Source organism: Leiobunum rupestre, chromosome 3 (assembly GCF_980474605.1).
Source record: "Leiobunum rupestre chromosome 3, qqLeiRupe1.1.hap1, whole genome shotgun sequence".
Classification (NCBI taxonomy): domain Eukaryota; kingdom Metazoa; phylum Arthropoda; class Arachnida; order Opiliones; family Sclerosomatidae; genus Leiobunum; species Leiobunum rupestre.
This window is the reverse complement of record NC_143386.1, coordinates 43,898,781-43,922,513: the sequence shown is the minus strand read 5'-3', so window position 1 is coordinate 43,922,513 and position 23,733 is coordinate 43,898,781. Positions and strand designations below refer to the sequence as shown.

Below are 23,733 nucleotides of genomic sequence, written 5' to 3'. Positions count from 1 at the left end.
GGGGAAAACGATTCATCACGTTCGTATTTTTTGAGCGTCTTTCTTCATAATTTGCAACTTCCTGATTGAACAGACGGGTTCGTTTTGGGCGAAGCGAGAGGCAGACGGGGAGAGAGAATATTTTTGAAACCCGGTTTCCCGTCAATTTCGAATTAGTCAGACATGATTCATTCTATGGCTCACGGAATTCGCAGCCGCGCACGCGTTCATTTTCATTCAAAAACCTCTCTATGGAGCCATTTTTAAAATACTAAAATTAGCTTTTTTAGTTCCCACAGAGACACCTAGCGACTAAAGCGTGAAGGTAACGCTTACCTGTGGAATTTTCATCTGCTCTGTGTTAAACGGAGATTTTCAACTTGTCATTAAAAAGTTTATTGTTAATACAAAGCTTTATCTAATTCCGATCCCAGCTTGTGGTATTGGTTAAAATCTTCGTGTTGAGTTTGCAAGTATTCTCCTCACTGGTTTAAAGGGTATTCCCCGAGCTCTTCAGTTCCCGTTTCCATAAAAACTGAAGGTTAAGGGTAATATTTAGTTAAGGGAGTTGTTCGCTCGCGTGGCATGAAGGACTTTCCACCATCCTCCTACGCAATTCAACTCGCCCACCTGAATTGAAGGCGTTTAAAGTCGGTAGATAACTTGGGCCTACCATAGTGCTTAGGGTATTACCTTAGCTCAGTGGCGTAACTAGGAACCCCGGGCCCCCCCCGCAAAAAAACAACTCGGGGCCCTTTTAAATAGCACTGATTTTCATCATAAACGTTTGGGGGCCCCTAGTTATCGGGGGCCCCCCCACCGCGGGGTCTGCAAGGGCGCTATTTACGCCACTGCCTTAGCTGAACCCCTTCTAATTACACGAGTTTCTTGCAACATTCATTTGAATTATCAGTCTACTCTTAACAAAGTTATTTCTTTAGTAATTTCGTTGAAAATAATTTTACACTTCTTGACATAGAGATGGTTGTTACAAAAGTTTGACGTTATGCATAATGATGCGTAGGTATAAAAGCAAACTAAGAAATTAAAAAAAACCTTGTAAGTTGTAACAATGGTTTCAATTTTGGATTGTTTTAGATACGTATTCATCTATGCCATAAAAATGAAGCATGTACTTTCGCAGATGCCAATGTGGGTCTATTTTTTACCAATCTACGGTTGTGCACAACACAAATTTACTTTTTGTTTATTTTTTTACTTATAACGCATATTTTCTGATGCATTAGTTTTACAAAATGTCTTTCGAAATATCAGCGGGATCGTGCGATGAAAGACGTTTCAGGTCAATAACATTACCATTATTATTATTATTATTATTATTATTAGGAGTTGGGTGATTGGGTCCGTCCCATAGATAAAATAACTTCGTATATAGATAGGAAACTTCAATGGAGCAAACTGACTCCCACGAGATTGCCTTGACATCTAGTGACTGTGCCAGTTGTCTGTGTTCTCAAGAGCGTAGAACGTATTGAGGAATTTGAGGTCTGAGTTTTGTGAATAAACGTATTTTGCAAGGTAAATGTCTTCAAATATACCAGAAATAGCGTTTAAAACAAACTGGAAATCTTTAATGCTATTTCTTTAGTGCTATTTTTTTATATTTGCTCTCAGTTCAAGAAAAGGTACTTTTAATACATAAAGCTCACTTAAGCCTTTGCAATTGGGATTGCGTTACACCAAGGTTCACCAAATAATATTATTCGGGTGCCGCCACCAGATGTCGGCCCAAATTCTGGCGTCACTTCTACAACATGAAGTTTCCTATCTTTATACGAAGTTATTTTATCTAGCACTTCGACCAGAGGTTCATTGTGTTGCCCCGGCCATTTAGACCTGAAAAAGCCCCTTCTTGGAAACGAAGCTCAAGACCTGCTTCACCGAGATATTCGAAATATTCAAAGATCTCTCGTTTCCAACCTGCGCCTACCAAGATGCTCAAACCTTTGGGGCGCGTAAAACTCACAGACTCAAAGGTCATGAGTGGAAGTTTTCTCCTCTGCAAGGCATGCCCCTCACCAAGGGCGTATTTAAGGGGGAGGTTTTGTTTGTTCAACCCCCCCCCCGAAATGCTGATGACCGGGGAGGGGGTGCCTAATAAAAACCAGTGAAACTTCCGTCAGCACCCCCACCCTTGAAATTTTCCTCAAAACCCCCCCTGAAATAAAATCCTGGATACGCCCTTGCCCCTCACGTAAAGTTCCCACTGATGACCATCAGGTGCAGATGCCTATTTAGCTGGTAACCAACCTGATATTGCAGTTACCATTAAAGGGAGATTAATACTTATATTATATATTATACACTTCTCTTTATACTAAGACAGTCCAATCAGTGTTCCGAAGCTATAAATGTCAGGTGTCAAATAATAAATACCGACATGGGGAATAATACTTTTACAGGCTAAATAGTGGCAAATAATAAATTTTAATAAAAAAAACATATCAAAGAAAAAATATATTTGTGCTATATTAGACAAATATATTGGATTAGTTGCCAGGTTTTGGGCTAGAAACTCAATTATAGCCCAATCTAGTTATTTCAACGATTTTTCCATAGTTTGAATTCGTCTGCTATATACACTCTTTTTAGGAACGTTTACTGGGCGCCGCCATTATCGTACAGGCAACCGACGAGCAGAAATTTCATCCCCCCAAACCGGTTTTTCATCACCCTCCCCGAAGACTGTAAGGTAATGGCGGTCGATTGGGGAGGTGCGTTTAAGAGTCTATATCTTTAAGCTGTTTTTAATGGTTCTTTTGTGAAAAACTGAAACAATAGTCCTAATCGATAGCTACGCCGCAAAATTTTCGTTTTGAAAACGAAAACATTTGGGAGAGTTGGCCGTTTTCGGTCTATCGAAATCAGGCAGCCTTGACTGCCTTCCGGCCTGTATCTCCATACCGAAAATGGCCGACGATTACGCCGCCGAAAATATTTCACTAACTGATCGGCGGCGTTTTTGACCATTATTTTGAATTATCGACTAAGACTATATCTCACATGTAAGTGATGCTACATATCTGAAAGATATTATTTACATCATTTAAATGCATTTACTGATTATTAGTCACTATTTGACACTTTTTGCCAATTTTTTCCATATTTAACACTGACATAGACTTTATTCTAAACAAGTTGGTAAGCCAAAATATACCTCTCCTCGGAAGAGTTTTTAATTTTCAGTGAAGCGTAACTCTATCCGTGGTTCTGCGGTAGAGCGCTCACCTGTCGTGCAAGAGGGCTCGGGTTCGAATCCCGGCCGATTAAAAAATTATACTACACCCAATGACAAAAAGAGGGCGCTTTTGGAAAAATCTTTTCCCTGATTCTAAGAAACTGGGTACGCCGTGATTACCCTTTGCCCCGAAAATGCGACAGACACGGTGGTTGTATAACCCCTCTTAGGGTACAAAGTCCCCTCGGAGAGGTAAAAAGTGACATTTAGGTAACACTGAAAAGGAGAGTACCCGAGTTGTTTATTGCCAATTTTGTTCAAAGTCGGACGTAATGTAGACCTATATAAGATAGGGAATTTCCCAAAAGGAGACGTTGCTCTACCCATTTGATTTGCCATGGCAATCGAAAATGTTTTTGACCACTTAAAACAAAAATCAGATTTTTTCCTTATTTTACCCAAAAATTTTCCAATTTACCCAAACTTGATGACATTTACCTAAATGTGGTCCAGATTACCCATTTCGTGATTTTCAAATTTTTAAAGTTTCTCATGCTTTTTGAAATGGAGATTTTATTGTTTTAAGTGATCAAAAACATTTTCGGTTGCCATGGCAAATCGAATGGGAAATTTCATATCTCATATAGGTCTACATTACGCCCGACTTTGAACCAAATCGGCAAATAAACACCTCGGGTACTCTCCTTGTGAGTCCAATAAACTGGAAAACCTAACCTAGAACAATCGAAAAAACATGCCACAAACAAACATCACCGGAACCAATGCCTTCTAAATAAAAGCTACAACGAAATAAAAAGCGCATTAGTAAGACAAAAAAGAAACGTCCTACGGTTACACTGTTCTTTAAAGAAAACGCAATCGCCTTTTAACAATCGATTTCTTAATAAAAGACTATCCTTTCATAAAGCGATCTAGGCTGAGGGAAGATTTCGCAATGTGTCTCCGACTTGGTGGTATACGCGGACTGCTCTAAATAGTAGCCAAAGATTATGAAGAGCGTAAAATCTGGACCCAAAAAGAGGATCTTCCTCCCGTTAACTTCCTGGTTATATTGATCCCTTATAAGGGAAAAGGCTCGGAAGGGTTGGGGCCACGCGAAAGTGTCGATTTACTACCGAAATAAGAGATCTTATACGAACGAGTTTTTCCAGGCGCGCCCGGAAAAGCAATATCTGCCGTTGGAAATCTCGCTTCGACGCGGGTATATCTGCTTGGGAAGACCATTTACAGTCACTGACCCAAACTGGGCGCAAAAATGGACATCACGAGAAGGCCAAGGAGGGTTGGGGGCTAAATCACGCGGTCCGGTAGTCGGCCGGACATCGGAAAAACAAAGTCCGTCCGCTTGGAAGCTAGGCAAAAGCCGTTACTGGCGTTGATGCTTATCGGAAAAATATGACGGGACTTGGACCAAACCAAAAGGGGACACCATCGCTGCCATTACACTTCAGCGACAAATGATCTTGTTCTATGTCGAATCGAGTCACCTTTCCCAGTTAACCACGATTTCTTGACGTTTATAGCTCCTATTTAGAGGAGCTTACTAGACGTATAGAGATTATATATTGCGAGGTTAAGTCGATGGAAAAACGTGTTATATTAACCCGCGTGTATGTAGAAAAGATTTTTGGCGTTAATAAATTCTGTTCAATATTGAAGATTGTATAAGCATGAGCAACAAACACAAGGAGAACGCAGCTAGCCTTTAAACACGCTAACGAAGAGTTGTGTACGAATTTCATTGGACGAGCGTCACGAGCCTTTATGCTGAACGTTTTACGGGCGGGGGGGGAAGACAATTTCCGAATTTTCCCCTTCCGACGGCAGCAGGCGCTAAAGCGTCTAGCCAATGAAAAACGTACGCAAGAAAATCCACGACTTTTGACGGGTTGCGTTCTCCTTGTGTGGAGTGTTGTGTTTGTTGCTCCTAGGTATAAGGTATAGCAGAAGTTGCATAATGTGTTACATGATTGCATACCTCTACTTGGAATTCTTATCCTGCCGTATCACGTATGGTAAGCTCACTCTGACGGCTTTGGCCCCGCCTTCCTCTCACGTGGTTGTTTGTTAAGTTAACATAGCCCGGTTCACACTTAACCCTAAAATCGCTTCGTTTTAGATAACTAGTTTTCAAAACCAGTGTGAGAAATGGCTTTGTGTTGGTTCGGGAAGAAACTCGTCCAAGTCGGTTCGCTTGGAATCGCTTTCAAAACGACAAGGTGGGGAAGTAAAATTGCTCGTATTTTCCAAAATAATGGGAATAAAATTCTAAATAATGTCAAATAATAATACTGTATGTATAGTAAACATGATTAACTAATTGTTTTGGGAAATATTTTAGTGTTTTCAAAATTCTGGTTATAATTTGAAATGACGTTAAGCCTTGGCTATAAGCGAACCGGGGTGAAGCGATTTCGCACGTGTGAACCAAGAATTATCGTCGGCGGTCAAAACTGGCCTTCAAACCGACAAAAACTGGGTTTTAAGCTCTAGTGTGACCGTGGCTATAGTGACGTCAAAAAAACCGTCACCCACATCGAGACGAAAATCTGCTGCGATAAGCATTCCAAGCAGAGGTAGCCATGGATTCCTGTGTTACCATTATTGAAATAGCTGAAATCAGTACCTGGATTACAAAGTTAATGCTTTTACGTGTCTTTGCTTCTCATTTACACCAAAAATATTTTAAAGTGCTAATACACGTATAGTTTCAAATAAATTCAATTAAATAATGTCGAAAATGTATCTTCTTTAAAAATAGCACAGTTTATAGAGCTGTATTGTGAAGGAATCAACGTAAAAGAAAATAATTTAAAATAATAATTTTTCAATAGGCTGGAATCTTCCACAAACAAAAACTTTCAGTTAGTTTTCTTTAAAAAACCCCTAATATTTAAATATTTATCGATTTTTCCTTAGATTTCAAATAAATTTGACTAAATTTTAATTTATGAAGTAAGGTAGCAAAACCAGAGATGGGCGCGCTCTGCTCAATTTAGAGCCGGTGGGAGCGTTTGCAATCCGAATGAGCGAGAATTTTGACCTGAGTATCCAAATTTTAGTTTGGTTAATTCGCAGGAGAGCGAAGCGTCTCCTTCGGTCTGAAAGTAATAGTATCTAAAAGATGAGCGCTTCTCCAAAATAAAATATGAGCCAGAGAAGACTCTCGCTCTTCTTTTACTTTTCAACTCTCTACAAACTTTATTGATCTGAGCGTGCGAAATCTTTAGCTGTTATCAATTCCATGGTGAGTGAATGAGAGAGCACTGAATTTTCTTAGAAATTAGAGCCAGAAAAGAGGTTGCTATAAGTAAACAGGTTTGGTACGAGTGCATTAGACAGAGATATGATCTGAAGTGCTCCTGTGAAAATTAAAATGAGCTGCTTGTGAGCTGAGTACGATGTTTGAAAAAATGCCCATCATAGTGTAAAATATGTTCAATAAAGGCGTAAAAGCTTAAATTTTAGTAGAATTCTTTCAACTCTGATAATTCAAAATTATTGTCCGAGTTAGGGCTAACGCATTATCCTTAAATTACTCCGTTCTACACGCTTACAAATTCGTTTCCCTCATGGCGAGATGCTTCGGCGCAGAACTTTGGTCAATTTAGTCAGAAGGCCGGCTAAAAAGCAAGGACCGTAAACACGTAGGCACTTTGCGCGAATGGTTTATGGCTGGCGAATTTCGTCGCCATAAAAAGGCCTTTAGAAAGCGCTTTAAGGCCCATATAGCACGTACGCAGCGTCGCCGCTTTCAGATCTAATTTGCTCAATTTGTAGCTTGGAAAATCCAAATACGAAGATAGAAGGCGCTCTACGCCGTAAACAAATTTAATCCCCGACTGCATTCCCCCCCCCCCCGTTTACATTTACATTTCATTTCCAGTAAAAAGGAAATAAACGTCTTTCTGTTGGGTATTTAATCATGTTATATTTTTTGTTTCTCCACAAAATGTGCACGCCGTCATTATGAACAAGCCATGACCGGAAACGCTGATTTCTTGGTTGTTTGTTAGTCGGCAGTATATTTCCGGTTTGAGTCTATTTGATCGATTACCAAATGATCGAACGGGTCCCATTTGATCGAATTTCCATTTGATCGAATGGCATTTGATCGAACAAAATTTGATCGAAAGCTACTGTAGGGTAAAACTACTAGTTTTTGGGAGTAAATCGAAAAGACAACGGTGCATACGCGCCTACGGCGTGCGTACATCAACCTAACCTAACCTGACCCTATTTATATATATCAAAAACAACGGGCCGTTATCGTCGATGTCATAAAAAATTCCATCATATAGTGTATAAAGTAAAAATCTCTTCATCTTTGTGGATTAATACAGTTAAAGCAATGAATTATTCCATCATTATTCCTTCTGCACTTAAGCAATGAATTATTCCATCATTATTCCTTCTGCACTTCATATTGACATTCGGTAAAATAAAAACATACCAACTGGTACTATAAATACTTTTGAATTCGATCATTTGAAGGTTCGATCTTATGAAACAAATGACAAATGGGATTCGATCAAATGGAATTTCGATCAATTGCAACGTATAATGATCGACTGTCGATCACATATTTTTCGATCAAATGGACCAACACCATATTTTCTTTGAATCTAAAGTCAGGTTCACACGTACCCCTAAAATCACTTCGTTTTAAAGAACTAGTTTTCCAAACCAGCGTGAGAAATCGATTCTTGTTGTCCAAGTCGCTTTGCTTAGAATCGCTTTCCAAACGAGGTGGGGAAGTAAAAATGGCCGTATTTTCAAATATAATGGGCATAAAATTCTAAATAATGTCAAATAATATTATTGTATGTATAGTAAACATTGTTTTGGGATACATTTTAGTATATTCAAAATTCTGGTCATAATTTGAAAGGCGTTAAGCCTTGGTTATAAGCGAACCGGGGTGAAGCGATTTCAGACGTGTGAGCCAAGTATTATTGTCGGTGGTCGAAACTTGTTTGAAACAGACGTAAACTAGGTTTTTAGCTCTAGATCTAGTGTGACCGTGCTTAATTACTGCCAGAATAATACTATTTCTGTTTGAATTTTATTAACTCGCGAACTCCGCAAACAGGACGCAAATAATCCTAGTACATTATGAGGTAAGAAAGGGAAGGAGCTATTCAATTCTCACACTTATCTTTTTGGTTTGTATGTAGCTCGAAAGGCAGAATATCTATTTCTTTGTATTTAGCTAAGATGACATAAGTGACTAGAGTATTTTTCAAAATATAGTAATATTAGTAATGGAATATTCACACAATCAATGAGATATCGTTATTGCACTGAATACAATGGTTTATTTAAAAATTTTACCGATAAATGAGTAAATCTTTGCAAAACTCTGGAAAAACTTTGCCGCTTGAGACTCAAAAGGTAGAAAGATATCTATCAGTAGCCTGAAGGATGAGTCTAGAAACATGGGAGGTTTTATTTCTAAATCACTGCAAGGTGATGGATAAAGGCAGCAATTCATACCTCGAACTTGGAATGGTTATCCGGCGGTATTCCCTATGGTAAGATCTCGGGGACCGTTTTCGGTGACATCTATGAGAAAAAAATCTCCCCTTCGCACGCGTCTGCCCTCTTTAGGAGTTTTTACCCCGCGCAATTTCCTATTTTTACAACTGTAGTTTTGTTGTCGTCTGCTCAGTTCGCATATTCGTCTACCGTTTCGATGGCGACCAGTGTGACTTCCGATGCCTTTTGCATATTTGAAGCAGCAATTAAAAATTAAACTTAGAATCAAAATCAGTTTGTCAGCCCACATCTTCAAATCGAGTCATGATTATTACGCGTAAAGATCATTTTTTCTTTCCTCCAAACCCAAAGCAAAGGCCTAATGGTGAAGATTCGAAAGCGTTTCCTTATTCTCATTGAATTCCTGTATCTCTTTCTGGCTCGCTGTGAAATTTAAATGGCAATTTCCTATCCAACGTTTTTGTTCCTATAAAACTTCATCTATTTTAATTGAATTTAATTTTTGTTTCAATAGATTTAACCTTAATTTCGACATCCCAGCCATTTCGAAATTTAGGGTTAGGTTTGTCCAGATTTTCTAGTAGACGACTATACTAAGTCACTGGAGGATCTAGGATATTTTTGGGTAGATTTTTAAGCCAATGAAAATCGTAAGAGAAAATACGTATGCTCTGACGTCAAAATGATAAAAAAACGGCCCTCTAGATCGAGACGGAAATTGGCCGAGATAACCATTCCAAGTTCGAGGTATGAATTAATGATAAAGGACATATTGAGAGGAAATCGCACTCACGTTTTGGTGATTATCGAATTTGACGTGGTTTGACGTGGAAAGCAAATACTTTGCGAATAGCAAGTGTGTGATTTCGGGAAAATATTTGTTCATATAAAGGATAATTATTAATTTCCAAAAATAATCACGCTTGTATGTTCGACTAAACTTGGATTCAATAAGTATAATGTTGAATAGCTTCACTCTATAGTTTTCCAAATTCCTGGTGTTTCAATTTTCTTTTCAATTTTCACTATTCAAAAATAAACTATGGCATTAGAATACGTAATTTCATAAGTAACTTAATAAACATAAACATGACACTAACCGATATCTGTTAATGATAATCGGTTACAGAGTTATTTCGTAATCGGACGTTTCGAAACCGGAAACTGGTCCCTCTCTTTGTTGGCAGAATGACTGCCAGGTTATTTTGACGGAAATAAATTTGAGTCAAGAAATAGCTACCTTCAGAAAGGAAGCCAAAGTAGTTTTATTTAAAAACCTTTCAATTTTCAATAGACCTTGATGGCTTTGTTAATAGTCTTAGTCGATAATTCAAAATAACGGTCAAAAACGCCGCCGATCAGTTAGTGAAATATTTTCGGCGGCGTAATCGTCGGCCATTTTCGGTATGGAGATACAGGCCGGAAGGCAGGCAAGGCTGCCAGATTTCGATAGACCGAAAACGGCCAACTCTCTCAAATGTTTTCGTTTTCAAAACGAAAATTTTGCGGCGTAGCTATCGACTAAGACTATAAAATTTGTCATACTTAAATATTAAGTTACTTATGGTTCTATATAAATAAATATTTAATCTGAAATTGCGCAAATATTTCTTACAAAATTAGTAATAAAAAAGGTAACAATCAAGATCAAACCGTGGTTATGTATTCATAATAACTTCATGTACCATGACAATGGCAGGTCAACCAAACGAGGTCACGCGTACCAAAAATGCGTATAAACCGGAAGCAAACAAAGCTAACGAAATAAATGAAATAAATTCTTAATTAGGCGTTATTTATTTTATAAGTAATTCAAAAGGGTGTTCCGGAGTAGACGTATTTCCATAAAACTCATTTAAAGGCGTTATAGTTTATAGCCTTTCCGGAATCCAAACCAGCAACCTGTCTTTTAACCTGTAGCCCACGTACAGCGCCACCAGCGGCAGTTTCACGCGCTACGTGATAAATAAAAACAAAGAAATCGAGAAGGCCGCTTGAAATAATTGCTGGGAATTTCGCGGGGCACGTGCTTCTCATCATAAGCCTTTGCGCAACCCCCCTTCCTTTTTTGGCGACTTTACCTCCTCCCCTTACATATTTTAACGCCATTTACGCGAAAAATTCCAACCTCTTTGTTACTTTGTAACGTACTCTCAAACGGCTTTCCACTTGTTACCGTCACGTACGAGTTACGGATTAGCGACGGACGCCGGTTTTAGCTCGCGTTAGGGTCGAAGTACGGTCACTATAGTAACGAGTCGTAAACAAAGCCGTTTATTTCCTACGTTACACTCTGTCGCTACTATACGCTACCAAGAACGCGTTTATTTCGAACGCGGAGAATGACGATTTTTGGCGATTTTCCTTGTACGGATAGTCTCGACATACGGCATTCGACCTACGTAGAAATATATGCATTCTTGACGCGATACAATTCTATTCCGTGTTCGGCCACTATTGTCTGACATTGATGGACTAAACAAGCTATATCTTCTTCCCCCTTTTCTATTACCCCCCGGCAACTAAATGATGTAATGTTAGATTAGGCAAAGCCACATTATGTTATAGCTTGGCTGCTGATAATACTTATGATTATATGTGGAGCTATTTGAACCATTTTCCGACCTAAGTGCTTTTGTTAATATAATTTGTGTCGGAATTTGGCAAACAAATTTCCTGGACTAAAAGGAGATCTTTAGCACTCCGTAGCTTAATAATAACAATAATAATCAGCTAAGCTAATACCCAAGGTACCAACATAGGCCTAATTCAAGTATTCAACTAGCGACTTCTAAAGCCAATTACCGGTGGCCGGGTTACAATGCGTAAGAGTTTGGTGGCAAGCCCTTCGTGCCAAGCGAGCCAACAGCTCCCTACACTTACTACTCAGTGCTTCCACTTCCAAAAGATCATTTTACCCAGACATAATCTGAAAAATACCCACTTTTACCTTTTCCAAATTTCAAAAATACCCTTAAAATTCCCACAAGAATCAAACAATAAAATACCCACTTTTACCCATTTTTAATTTAAAAAAACCCTTAAAATTCCCATAAAAAACAGCGATTTAAAAAATGTAGTTTAATTATCACAGTTTTTTCTCTAATTTTTACAAAGAAAAAGACACTAATATTAATGGTAGGTATGCAATTCGCTTACTAAGGGACGAAAACAATATTTTTGTCTGCTCCAATTGGCAAAGCTGACAACAGAGAAAGAACCTAAAAAGGTCTCGACATAAGCAAAAGCAGTTTTCCACTTACGGCCAACTTAGTTACACTTTGTCAAAAAGGGAAATTATATTTCATGGTAGATTATTTTCAATATTTTTAAATACCCTTAAATTTCCCATGAAATGTTCAAAATACTCTCATTTTACCCATTACCCTCAATCTCTAAAAACAATAACTCTCGAGGTAAATTTTACGCGGAAAAGGGTAAAATACCCTCAAAGTGGAAGCACTGTTACTACTATTTTTAACCTCAGCAAGTTTTTATGGAAAGGGGAAACCGAAAAACTCTGGGGAAAACCCCTTAAACCAGCGGGGAGAGAACTTGCGAACTCAACGTAGAAGTTGTTCCATTTTGGGCGCAATTTTTTATGTTTAAGAAAAAGTGTTTTGTAATTTAAAATTCAACGGACCAATTCAGAAAATACTCATCGGAAAACGAACGTTTAGGGCGAAGAAATTAGATGTTCGATTTTGATGCTTTTATTTGTTACAGATGGCGCCATCTGGTATTGAAAAATGGGGATCTTCTCACTTCACAAATGTGACACTGACTTTATAAACTGTGTCTAGCCTAACCATTGTAAATAAATTATATTTCAATGTAGCTCCATATAAAATTAAAAAGACACTTCATTTTGTAAATTAAATTTTTTTAACTCTGATATTTAATCTATATAATAAAACTCTAAGCCCCTTTCGTCGCGTTTTTTTCTGACTGCCTTTCGTCGCGTTTCTTTCTGACTGTTAATCGCGACTCTAACGTGGCATCGCCGCGGGTACCCGGACGGTACCCGGAGGTACACGCCGAAGGTATCCCTAAAGCTTCGCCTTAATACTAGGTCATTGAGTATATTTCAGAAATCGGGTCTAACGTGACATCGCCGAAGGTAATTTCTCTGTAGAAATTATGTTTAATTCAGAGAAAACGGCATGGTATTAGAAGATAAAACTTATTTTATACAAGACGTTTCGAGCCGAGGCTCTTCTTCAGTCGTTCGTTAGTTTTAATTTTAATACTAGGTCAAATCTATTTTGGTCATTAAGTTTGTTTTTGAATTTTCGGATCGGATTTCGCACTGGCTCAAATTTCGCACTGTAAATCGGGACTCAAGGGCGACCGTATTTTTATTTGTTCGTCATGAGAGTAAATCAGCCATTCGGTACAGGGGGTTTAAAGGAGTCGTTTGGGACGCCTGCGAGATTTGAAGTAATTTTAGCGGGGAAAACGGTACCACGGAAATTCTCGCATGGGAAAAGGGGGGAGGGGGTACCACGGTATTTATAACATGGGGAAAAGGGTGTAGGGGATACCACGGTGGGTTGGCGGAGTGGTTAGCACTTTCGCCTCGCAGCAAGAGGAGCCGGTTTCGATCCCAGCTTGTGGCACTGGGTGAAAACTCGGAATAACTCCTTCTGCGTTGAGTTTGCAAGTTCTCTCCCCACTGGTTTAAGGGGTTTTCCCCCGAGTTCTTCGGTTTCCCCTTCCATAAAAACTTGTCGAGGTTAACGGTAATAGTTAGTGTAGGGAGCTGTTGGCTCGATCTCGTGGCATGCAGGGCTTGCCACCACCCTCCTACGCATTGTAACCCGGCCACCTGAATTAATGGCTTCAAAAGTCGCTTGATGACTTAGGCCTAAGGTGGTGCCTTGGGTATTAGCCTAGCTGATTATTATTATTATTATTATTATTATTATCACATGGGAAAAGGGGGAGGGGGTACCACGGTTATTATCACATGGGAAAAGGGGGAGGGAGTACCAAGGTAATTATCACATGGGACAAGGGGGAGGGGGTACCACGGTAGTCATCACATGGTAAACGGGGGAGGGGGTACTCCGGTAATTATCTCTTGGAAAAAGGGAGAGGAGGCCTTACTGGGGGGTGGGGGGGTTTCTACTATGGGGAAAAGAGTACCATGGAAATTATCCCCTGGGATAAAGGGGGAGGAGGCCTTACTGGGGGGTTCTACAATGGGGAAAAGAGTACCATGGAAATTATCCCCTGGGAAAAAGGGGAGCAGGCTTTACTGGGGGGTTCTACAAAGGGGAAAAGAGTTCCATGGAAATTATCCCCTGGGAAAAAGGGGGAGGAGGCCTTACTGGGGGGATTCTACTACGGGAAAAAGAGTACCACGGAAATAATCCCCCGGGAAAAAGGGGGGAGGCTTTACGGGGGGGTGGTTCTACTATGGGGAAAAGAGTACCATGGAAATTATCCCCTGGGAAAAAAGGGGAGCAGGCTTTACTGGGGGGGTTCTACTATGGGGGAAAGAGTACCATGGCAATTATCCCTTGGGAAAAAGGGGGAACAGGCTTTACTGGGGGGTTCTACTATGGGGGAAAGAGTACCATGGAAATTATCCCCTGGGAAAAAGGGGGAGCAGACTTTACTGGGGGGGTTCTACTATGGGGGAAAGAGTACCATGGCAATTATCCCTTGGGAAAAAGGGGGAACAGGCTTTACTGGGGGGTTCTACTATGGGGGAAAGAGTACCATGGAAATTATCCCTTGGGAAAAAGGGGGAGGAGGCTTTACTGGGGGGTTCTACTATGGGGGAAAGAGTACCATGGCAATTATCCCTTGGGAAAAGGGGGGAACAGGCTTTACTGGGGGGTTCTACTATGGGGGAAAGAGTACCATGGACATTATCCCCTGGGAAAAAGGGGGAGGAGGCTTTACTGGGGGGTTCTACTATGGGGGAAAGAGTACCATGGCAATTATCCCTTGGGAAAAAGGGGGAACAGGCTTTACTGGGGGGTTCTACTATGGGGGAAAGAGTACCATGGCAATTATCCCTTGGGAAAAAGGGGGAACAGGCTTTACTGGGGGGTTCTACTATGGGGGAGAGAGTACCATGGAAATTATCCCCTGGGAAAAAGGGGGAGCAGACTTTACTGGGGGTTTCTACTATGGGGGAAAGAGTACCATGGAAATTATCCCCTGGGAAAAAGGGGGAGCAGACTTTACTGGGGGGGTTCTACTATGGGGGAAAGAGTACCATGGCAATTATCCCTTGGGAAAAAGGGGGAACAGGTTTTACTGGGGGGTTCTACTATGGGGGAAAGAGTACCATGGAAATTATCCCCTGGGAAAAAGGGGGAGCAGACTTTACTGGGGGTTTCTACTATGGGGGAAAGAGTACCATGGCAATTATCCCCTGGGAAAAAAGGGGAGCAGACTTTACTGGGGGGGTTCTACTATGGGGGAAAGAGTACCATGGCAATTATCCCTTGGGAAAAAGGGGGAACAGGCTTTACTGGGGGGTTCTACTATGGGGGAAAGAGTACCATGGACATTATCCCCTGGGAAAAAGGGGGAGGAGGCTTTACTGGGGGGTTCTACTATGGGGGAAAGAGTACCATGGCAATTATCCCTTGGGAAAAAGGGGGAACAGGCTTTACTGGGGGGTTCTACTATGGGGGAAAGAGTACCATGGCAATTATCCCTTGGGAAAAAGGGGGAACAGGCTTTACTGGGGGGTTCTACTATGGGGGAAAGAGTACCATGGAAATTATCCCCTGGGAAAAAGGGGGAACAGGCTTTACTGGGGGTTTCTACTATGGGGGAAAGAGTACCATGGAAATTATCCCCTGGGAAAAAGGGGGAGCAGACTTTACTGGGGGGGTTCTACTATGGGGGAAAGAGTACCATGGCAATTATCCCTTGGGAAAAAGGGGGAACAGGCTTTACTGGGGGGTTCTACTATGGGGGAAAGAGTACCATGGAAATTATCCCCTGGGAAAAAGGGGGAGCAGACTTTACTGGGGGTTTCTACTATGGGGGAAAGAGTACCATGGCAATTATCCCCTGGGAAAAAAGGGGAGCAGACTTTACTGGGGGGGTTCTACTATGGGGGAAAGAGTACCATGGCAATTATCCCTTGGGAAAAAGGGGGAACAGGCTTTACTGGGGGGTTCTACTATGGGGGAAAGAGTACCATGGAAATTATCCCCTGGGAAAAAGGGGGAGCAGGCTTTACTGGGGGTTTCTACTATGGGGGAAAGAGTACCATGGCAATTATCCCCTGGGAAAAAAGGGGAGCAGACTTTACTGGGGGGGTTCTACTATGGGGGAAAGAGTACCATGGAAATTATCCCCTGGGAAAAAGGGGGAGCAGGCTTTACTGGGGGTTTCTACTATGGGGGAAAGAGTACCATGGCAATTATCCCCTGGGAAAAAAGGGGAGCAGACTTTACTGGGGGGGTTCTACTATGGGGGAAAGAGTACCATGGAAATTATCCCCTGGGAAAAAAGGGGAGCAGACTTTACTGGGGGGGTTCTACTATGGGGGAAAGAGTACCATGGAAATTATCCCCTGGGAAAAAAGGGGAGCAGACTTTACTGGGGGGGTTCTACTATGGGGGAAAGAGTACCATGGAAATTATCCCCTGGGAAAAAGGGGGAGCAGGCTTTACTGGGGGTTTCTACTATGGGGGAAAGAGTACCATGGCAATTATCCCCTGGGAAAAAGGGGGATCAGGCTTTACTGGGGGGGTTCTACTATAGGGGAAAGAGTACCATGGAAGTTATCCCCTGGGAAAAAGGGGGAGGAGGCCTTACTGGGGGGGGGGGGGGGTTCGACTATGGGGTAAAGAGTGCCTCGAAACACAGCACTAGCTGAGGACCCGCCTGTAAAGCGGTCTTCTCAGCTAGTATTACTATAATTATTGTAACAGGGAAAATACTTTAGACCAATGAATGAATGAATATTTATTGATCATTTCACCAGTCATAGAAATTAAGGAAATATAGTTACAATATAAATAAGTTATATTTTAATTAATATACTTAAGGTAGAAAATATTTAATAGTTTTTAACACGTAAATAGTTAATTATAATTTATTAACTTTACATTATATCAATTTAATTAAACCACAAAATCTCAGCAACACTATTTTACGCACTAATCACAGAAAAGTAGTTTTTGGCTGTTAACGTTAAATAGAAATCGTTTGGATGGAACTAGATTTTAGCCTTGAATGTTTTCGGGTCCCCTTTGACCTCTAGACGACGTTTTGACACTTTCTGGTCTGATTGCTTTTTAATTCAGATAAATTACCCAATTAATATTATTTAAGGACGTTGAAGATAACAAATTTTCACCCAAGGGTGATCAAATAATTAATTTCGTCCAGAAAACACCTTTGCCGGTAATTTTATCGGAGACAAAATTAAGGGAAAGTACGTGTTTTCCACTGCCTAGAATTTTTATGTCTTCAAAGATCATTAAGAGCTTATGATAGCGAAAAATGTAGGTGGTAATAACTCAATTAATAATTAATTTCGAGTTGTTAATTTTCCGGAAAAATATTATGCGGAAAAATCTCCGGAAAATTTTCCAGAACGTTTTTCGAATTGTGGATCATTTTACGGTAATCGTATAAATAAAAAAATTAAACTTATATTAATTACTTTTAAAGGGTTTTTTGTTTTAGGCAAGTCTAGATGTTTAATTTTACTTTTGGATTCGAAAAAATTAGGCTAATCATGGTATGAAAACCTTTTTTTTTCCATTTTTTCTGAAAAATACGAAACATTTTCTGGGAAAAAGGCTTCGGTAATTTTCCGACTTACAAGTCTAAATTAATTAGATTGTGGGTGAACGACTCGACATAACACCTAATAATCCGGGTAGACCATTAGCGAAAGCACTCTTTAAGTTGAAAGTGGAGCTCAAACCTTAAGGGCGGTACAGTCGACATTATACATTATAAATTTTAGATACATAGTCATTGATACATAGCCATTATCATCAACTTAACCCGATACTTTAAATGGAAGGCGGGATGTTTGTAAAGTTTATTAGGCTTTGGTGTCAAGAATATCATTAACGAATTCGACTCTAAAAATGACATTTCAGACTTAAATTATGGTTTGAAATTTCTGCCGAAATGCGACTGTAAAAACGTTTTCCGCGAAATCGTTTACGAGCTGGAACGACTTAACATTGCGCTACCTTACTTCCAAAATCAGGTAACTTCACTTACGCGAATTTGATTTTTTTTTTTAGTTTTTCGAAACGGTATTTCAACCTTCGTTTATAGCCAGAATTTATTTATTTATACCAAGAATTTATTTCTACTTAAAGTGGCGGCTCGACCTTAAGTAGCTCTTTTTCAATAGATGTCGCTAGCGTCGAAATAAAAAAGGCGGTACTTATATGTACCCTCGCGTTGATTGGCTCGTTTGTAAATTGGTCAATAACATAATTACAGCAATTATAATGAATATTTTTACATGGGATATATAATATAGGTTAAAATCCACTAAATAGAGGATAATTTGTCTAACTATAATACTCTACAATGGCTCTCTGACGACGTTATCATTTGGCTATTTTCAATTTTAGCTTCCTTTGCCATAAATAGATGGCACCATGCTCTCCAGTTAAGTTTGGGTTTTCGAAGAATCGGATAGACTCATGGCCATCTCTAATAACAGGGGCCTTTTCATAATACAGGTGGCAATGATAGAGCCGCCACTTGCTTTAAGGGAGAATGACTTCGTATTGGGATATAACGGCTGTCCCATGGCAAAACCTTTTAACCACCACGATCGTAATTTTGAGATATTTGACTTTTTCAAAACCTAAGTTATAAGATTTTAACGTGGTTTTTAATGCGAAAATTATAAAATCCAAAACCATTTTTTAAGTCATAAATAGTTAAATATTTATGACTTTTACCTGAAACTTTTACAGTACTTTTATACATGCCTTAGTAAAACTGATGCGTAAAAATCTAATTTTTCAAAAATTTGGTGGTTATAAGGTTTTGCCATGGGGCAGCCGATAAGCTTCGTGTGTAGTTTAAATTTTGATAACAAGTATCGCCGCCTACCGATATTTAAATTTAATGTATGAAAGCTGTCTTGCTGTCTGCTCGTTAAAAATTATCTCTGCACAACCACGGCCAACTTTGATCACGCGTTGTTCGCGCTACAACGGCCAACACATTCGTCGAAATTCCGCGAGCAAGGATTTTCCCCCTATAAACTGTACTATAACGTGTAGGAGTTCAGCGTCACGCTCGCTTGTTATATTGACTTCAATGTAAAAACTATACTAAAAATAATAATCCGCTAGGGGCGCTCACGTCATACACATCTTTTGCTCATAGATTAACACAGAAACGTCAACGAATGAGATGGCCGCTGTAGCGCGAGAGATCAAAGTTGGCCGTGGCATAACAGCGGAAAGTTTCAACCGAAAAACATTGAAATTCAAAAGTCGTCTGCTATTTCTTCACATATTTATTTCACGGATATTAAGGCAGATGGCGCTATGTTTCCTAAGCTCGAAGTCTATTGGTAGCAATGCCCAAATCATCATTTTGTTTATAGTAAAAATATGTAAAATTTGGCCTAAATATTTTCAAAGTTAACGATTTTTAATCATTTATTAAAAGCAATTCGCAACTCTATACATTTTTATAAATTTAAATGCTTTTTTACACAAAATATCCTTTATTTGAGATACCTGATTTTGGAACTAAGATAGCGATTTGAATGGGTACTACCCCCGTGGGTTCCTGTCAGAGTTAAAATAGGGGGCGGCGTTTCTTTGCTTTTTCTCTAACTTCCGGTACCAGCGCCCACTTCCGGGTAAAGGTAATGATTATACTTGATGAAAGGGGTATATTTAGAGAAGGGCCAGCTTTCTTTTCCTGCGCCTAACAAGACGTAGCAATTAGGCCCACAAGTGTAGCTGCTTCGAATAACGTTGCCGAGTTGATATCGGGGTCCTACCCCTAATATTACGAGTAATTAATTAAATTATAGGTTGAGCCAACGGGAAAAACACTAATTTTTTAATTCGCTAATGTTTAGGGAGCTCTTGTAGCGTAATTTCCATTATATTAATTAATACACTTTTAATTAACGATCTTCAGAAGATAAATATTTCCTTCTTCAAAAATAATATTTATTATCAGAAGTATATAAGTTATCTCTTACGTAAGAGGTATTCATCTTCCAATATTGCTAAAGTTATTGGCAAAATTAGCTTGAAACGTACTTTCGTTGGCTACCGCTTAAAGGCCGACTACATAAATCTTCGGTTTAGTCTGTCTTTCACAGTAAGTAGGCTGACTGCGTGGCACACGTGTTTTGCAGTAAGCCTACTTCCAGTGAAAGACAGAGTAAACCGAAGATTTATGTAGTCGGCCTTTAAAGAGGAGCAGGATACTTGTGGCACTGGGTGGAAACTCGGAACAACTCCTTCCGCGTTGAGTTTACAAGTTCTCTCCCCACTGGCTTAAGGGGTTTTCCCCCGAGTTCTTCGGTTCCCCTTTGAAAAGGTTAACGGCAATAGCATAAGTAACATGATAAATATAAGGAAGACACTTCCTATTCACCCAATGTAAATTTTTTTAATGATGGTCTGTTTCGTCAATGACAACTTAAGCCATTACGTACCGACGGACTGACAACTCTCCTAGTATTTGGAGGATGCCCGCAAAATCGGTGACGGTGTAAATAACGCTTACTTTTGGAAAATGGAATGATGAATTATTGAATCGGAAGATAAAAATAACGATTATAATCAGTTTCTTCATTTCAGAAGCTAGCTATTTTCGAATTTCAAATCTAAACGCGTGTAGGCTCATATTTCTCGTCATCAAACTAACCAACTATTTTGCCAACGGAAAGAGTAGGAAGGGACGAGTTTCCTGTTCGGAAACTTCCTATTTCGCAATCACTCCACGACAGACTTACATTAACCGAATTCGTTCTGTGCCATACTCATATTTATTATGTTACTTTTAATAATAGTAAGTGTTGGAAGCTGTTGGCTCGCGTGGCATGTAGGGCTCGCCACCACCCTCCTAAATAGTTTATAAATATTAAATACAGTTCATGGAACTATTTGGCCCCAGCTATCATAATTAATTACCTTCAAATTACACCCTTGTGTAACAACGGCTGACGAAGGACCGCGGTCCGAAAGCTACCAATAATAAATTTTATTTTATTTTATTAACCTCCATGTAGTAGCAGAACTTTTATTAAATTTTACTTTAAGTTATATCGACCATGGAACGAAATTTTAGTATTTATAATTACACCCTTGTATTTCGATAGGCTAACGTCTTTCCATAAAAACTGGTAGAGGTTAACGGTAATAGTTAGTGCAGGGTGTGCTGTTGGCTCGCATGGCATGAAGGGCTTGCCACCACCCTCCTACGCATTGTAACCCGGCCCCCTGTTGACTTGGGCCTAATGTGGTGCCACCTAGGAGCAACAAACACACAAGGAGAACGCAACCCGTCAAAAGTCGTGGATTTTCTTGCGTACGTTTTTCATTGGCTAGACGCTTAAGCGCTTGCAGCCGTCGGAAGGGGAAAATTCGGAAATTGTCTTCCCCCCCCCCGCCCGTAAATCGTTCAGCGTAAAGGTTCGTCCAATGAAATTTGTACACAACACTGCGTTAGCGTGTTTAAAGGCTAGCTGCGTTCTCCTTGTGTTTGTTGCTCCTAGGTACTACGAAGGTACGTGTATCATTTTTATAGCCTAGATGGATACTCATCTCATAAGAGATATGCACAACTTATCGCCACCTACAAACGCCTTAAAAGTATTCCACACGCAACACACTGGTGTTTGGTAACAAGGCAACATTTAGGATCATATTCCGATTGCGTACTAATGCGAACACGATTATTATGCTAAGTTAATATTTGTTTCGTACATGTTTGCAGGTATATACCAAGGGCAATGGATGCGAGGTATGCGACACGGGTACGGCGTCAGGTCCAGCGCCCCGTTCGGACTGGCGTCTCACTACCGGCCAAAGAGCATAAGAGAATCTCTGACATCCCTCCGAAGCGAACACGTGGACCCGGCATCCGAGAGGGACCGGAAAATCGACGATTGCCGCGGAGGGTTCGTCTTGAAGGCCCGCAGCGATGAGCCACCGGCCAGAAGGCGATCCTTGGTCGAAAAATCCACCAACCTCAAGAGATCCATCTTACAGGTGAGCGTGTACCGGAGCTTATCCGAAATTAAAGCATATAAACGCGTAATAGTGCGTCATTCAACTTTGAGACGTACAAACGGCTTACGCGCGTAAAGTAAAATACATTTTGAAGGGCCCTAGTGGAAACCACTTTAGAGTTTGACTGTGCACTGTTTACGTGGATGACGCAAATATTATACAGTGATTACGATGAGAACTGGAAGAGTACGTAGAGATTCCTCGCAGTATTCTAAGAGAAAGTGGAGACCGAAAGGTTTCGAGGAGACCTCCAAGAGTACGCTGGAACCGCTAAGAATATGTGGAGACCACAAAGAGTACGCGAAGACCTCTAAGAGTACACGGAGAAAGCTAAGAGTACGGGGAGACCACAAAGAGTACGCTGATAAAGCTAACAGTACGCTGAGAAAGCTAATAGTACGCGGTGAAAGTTAAGAGTACGCGGAGACCACAAAGAGTACGCTGAGAAAGCTAATAGTACGCGAAGACCGTTAAGAGTACGCGGAGAAAGTGAAGAGTACGCGGAGACCGCTAAGAATACGCGGAGAAAGTTAAGAGTACGCGGAGAAAGTTAAGAGTACGCGGAGAAAGTTAAGAGTACGCGGAGAAAGTTAAGAGTACGCGGAGAAAGTTAAGAGTACGCGGAGACCGCTAAGAATACGCGGAGACCGCTAATAATACGCAGAGACCGCAAAGAGTACGCTGAGAAAGTTAAGAATACGCGGAGAAAGTTAAGAATACGCGGAGAAAGTTAAGAGTACGCTGAGAAAGCTAATAGTATGCGAAGACTGTTAAGAGTACGCGGAGAAAGTTAAGAGTACGCTGAGAAAGTTAAGAGTACGCGGAGAAAGTTAAGAGTACGCGGAGAAAGTTAAGAGTACGCGGAGACCGCTAAGAATACGCAGAGACCGCTAATAATACGCAGAGACCGCAAAGAGTACGCTGAGAAAGTTAAGAATACGCGGAGAAAGTTAAGAATACGCGGAGAAAGTTAAGAGTACGCTGAGAAAGCTAATAGTATGCGAAGACTGTTAAGAGTACGCGGAGAAAGTTAAGAGTACGCTGAGAAAGTTAAGAGTACGCGGAGAAAGTTAAGAGTACGCGGAGAAAGTTAAGAGTACGCGGAGACCGCTAAGAATACGCAGAGACCGCTAATAATACGCAGAGACCGCAAAGAGTACGCTGAGAAAGTTAAGAATACGCGGAGAAAGTTAAGAATACGCGGAGAAAGTTAAGAGTACGCTGAGAAAGCTAATAGTATGCGAAGACTGTTAAGAGTACGCGGAGAAAGTTAAGAGTACGCGGAGACCGCTAAGAATACGCAGAGACCGCTAAGAAAACGCAGAGACCGCAAAGAGTACGCTGAGAAAGTTAAGAATACGCGGAGAAAGTTAAGAACACGCGGAGAAAGTTAAGAGTACGCTGAGAAAGCTAATAGTATGCGAAGACTGTTAAGAGTACGCGGAGAAAGTTAAGAGTACGCGGAGAAAGTTAAGAGTACGCGGAGAAAGTTAAGAGTACGCGGAGAAAGTTAAGAGTACGCGGAGACCGCTAAGAGTACGCGGAGACCGCTAAGAATACGCGGAGAAAGTTAAGAGTACGCGGAGAAAGTTAAGAGTACCCGGAGAAAGTTAAGAGTACCCGGAGAAAGTTAAGAGTACCCGGAGAAAGTTAAGAGTACCCGGAGAAAGTTAAGAGTACCCGGAGAAAGTTAAGAGTACCCGGAGAAAGTTAAGAATACGCGGAGAAAGTTAAGAATACGCGGAGAAAGTTAAGAGTACGGGAAGACCGTTAAGAGTACGCGGAGAAAGTTAAGAGTACGCGGAG

At 40.5% G+C, this 23,733-nt stretch overlaps 1 protein-coding gene across 2 annotated transcripts in view; it reads left to right on the top strand.

Annotated features, from left to right (window-relative positions):
- The window catches only part of jp (junctophilin), an 82,594-nt gene that overhangs the window by 17,972 nt on the left and 40,889 nt on the right, over positions 1 to 23,733 (top strand). For both annotated transcript variants that reach the window (XM_090168324.1, XM_090168323.1), the window contains exon 3: positions 21,632 to 21,906. In XM_090168324.1, coding sequence (XP_090024450.1) covers positions 21,632 to 21,906 — 275 coding nt within the window. The remainder of the gene's footprint in view (positions 1 to 21,631; positions 21,907 to 23,733) is intronic.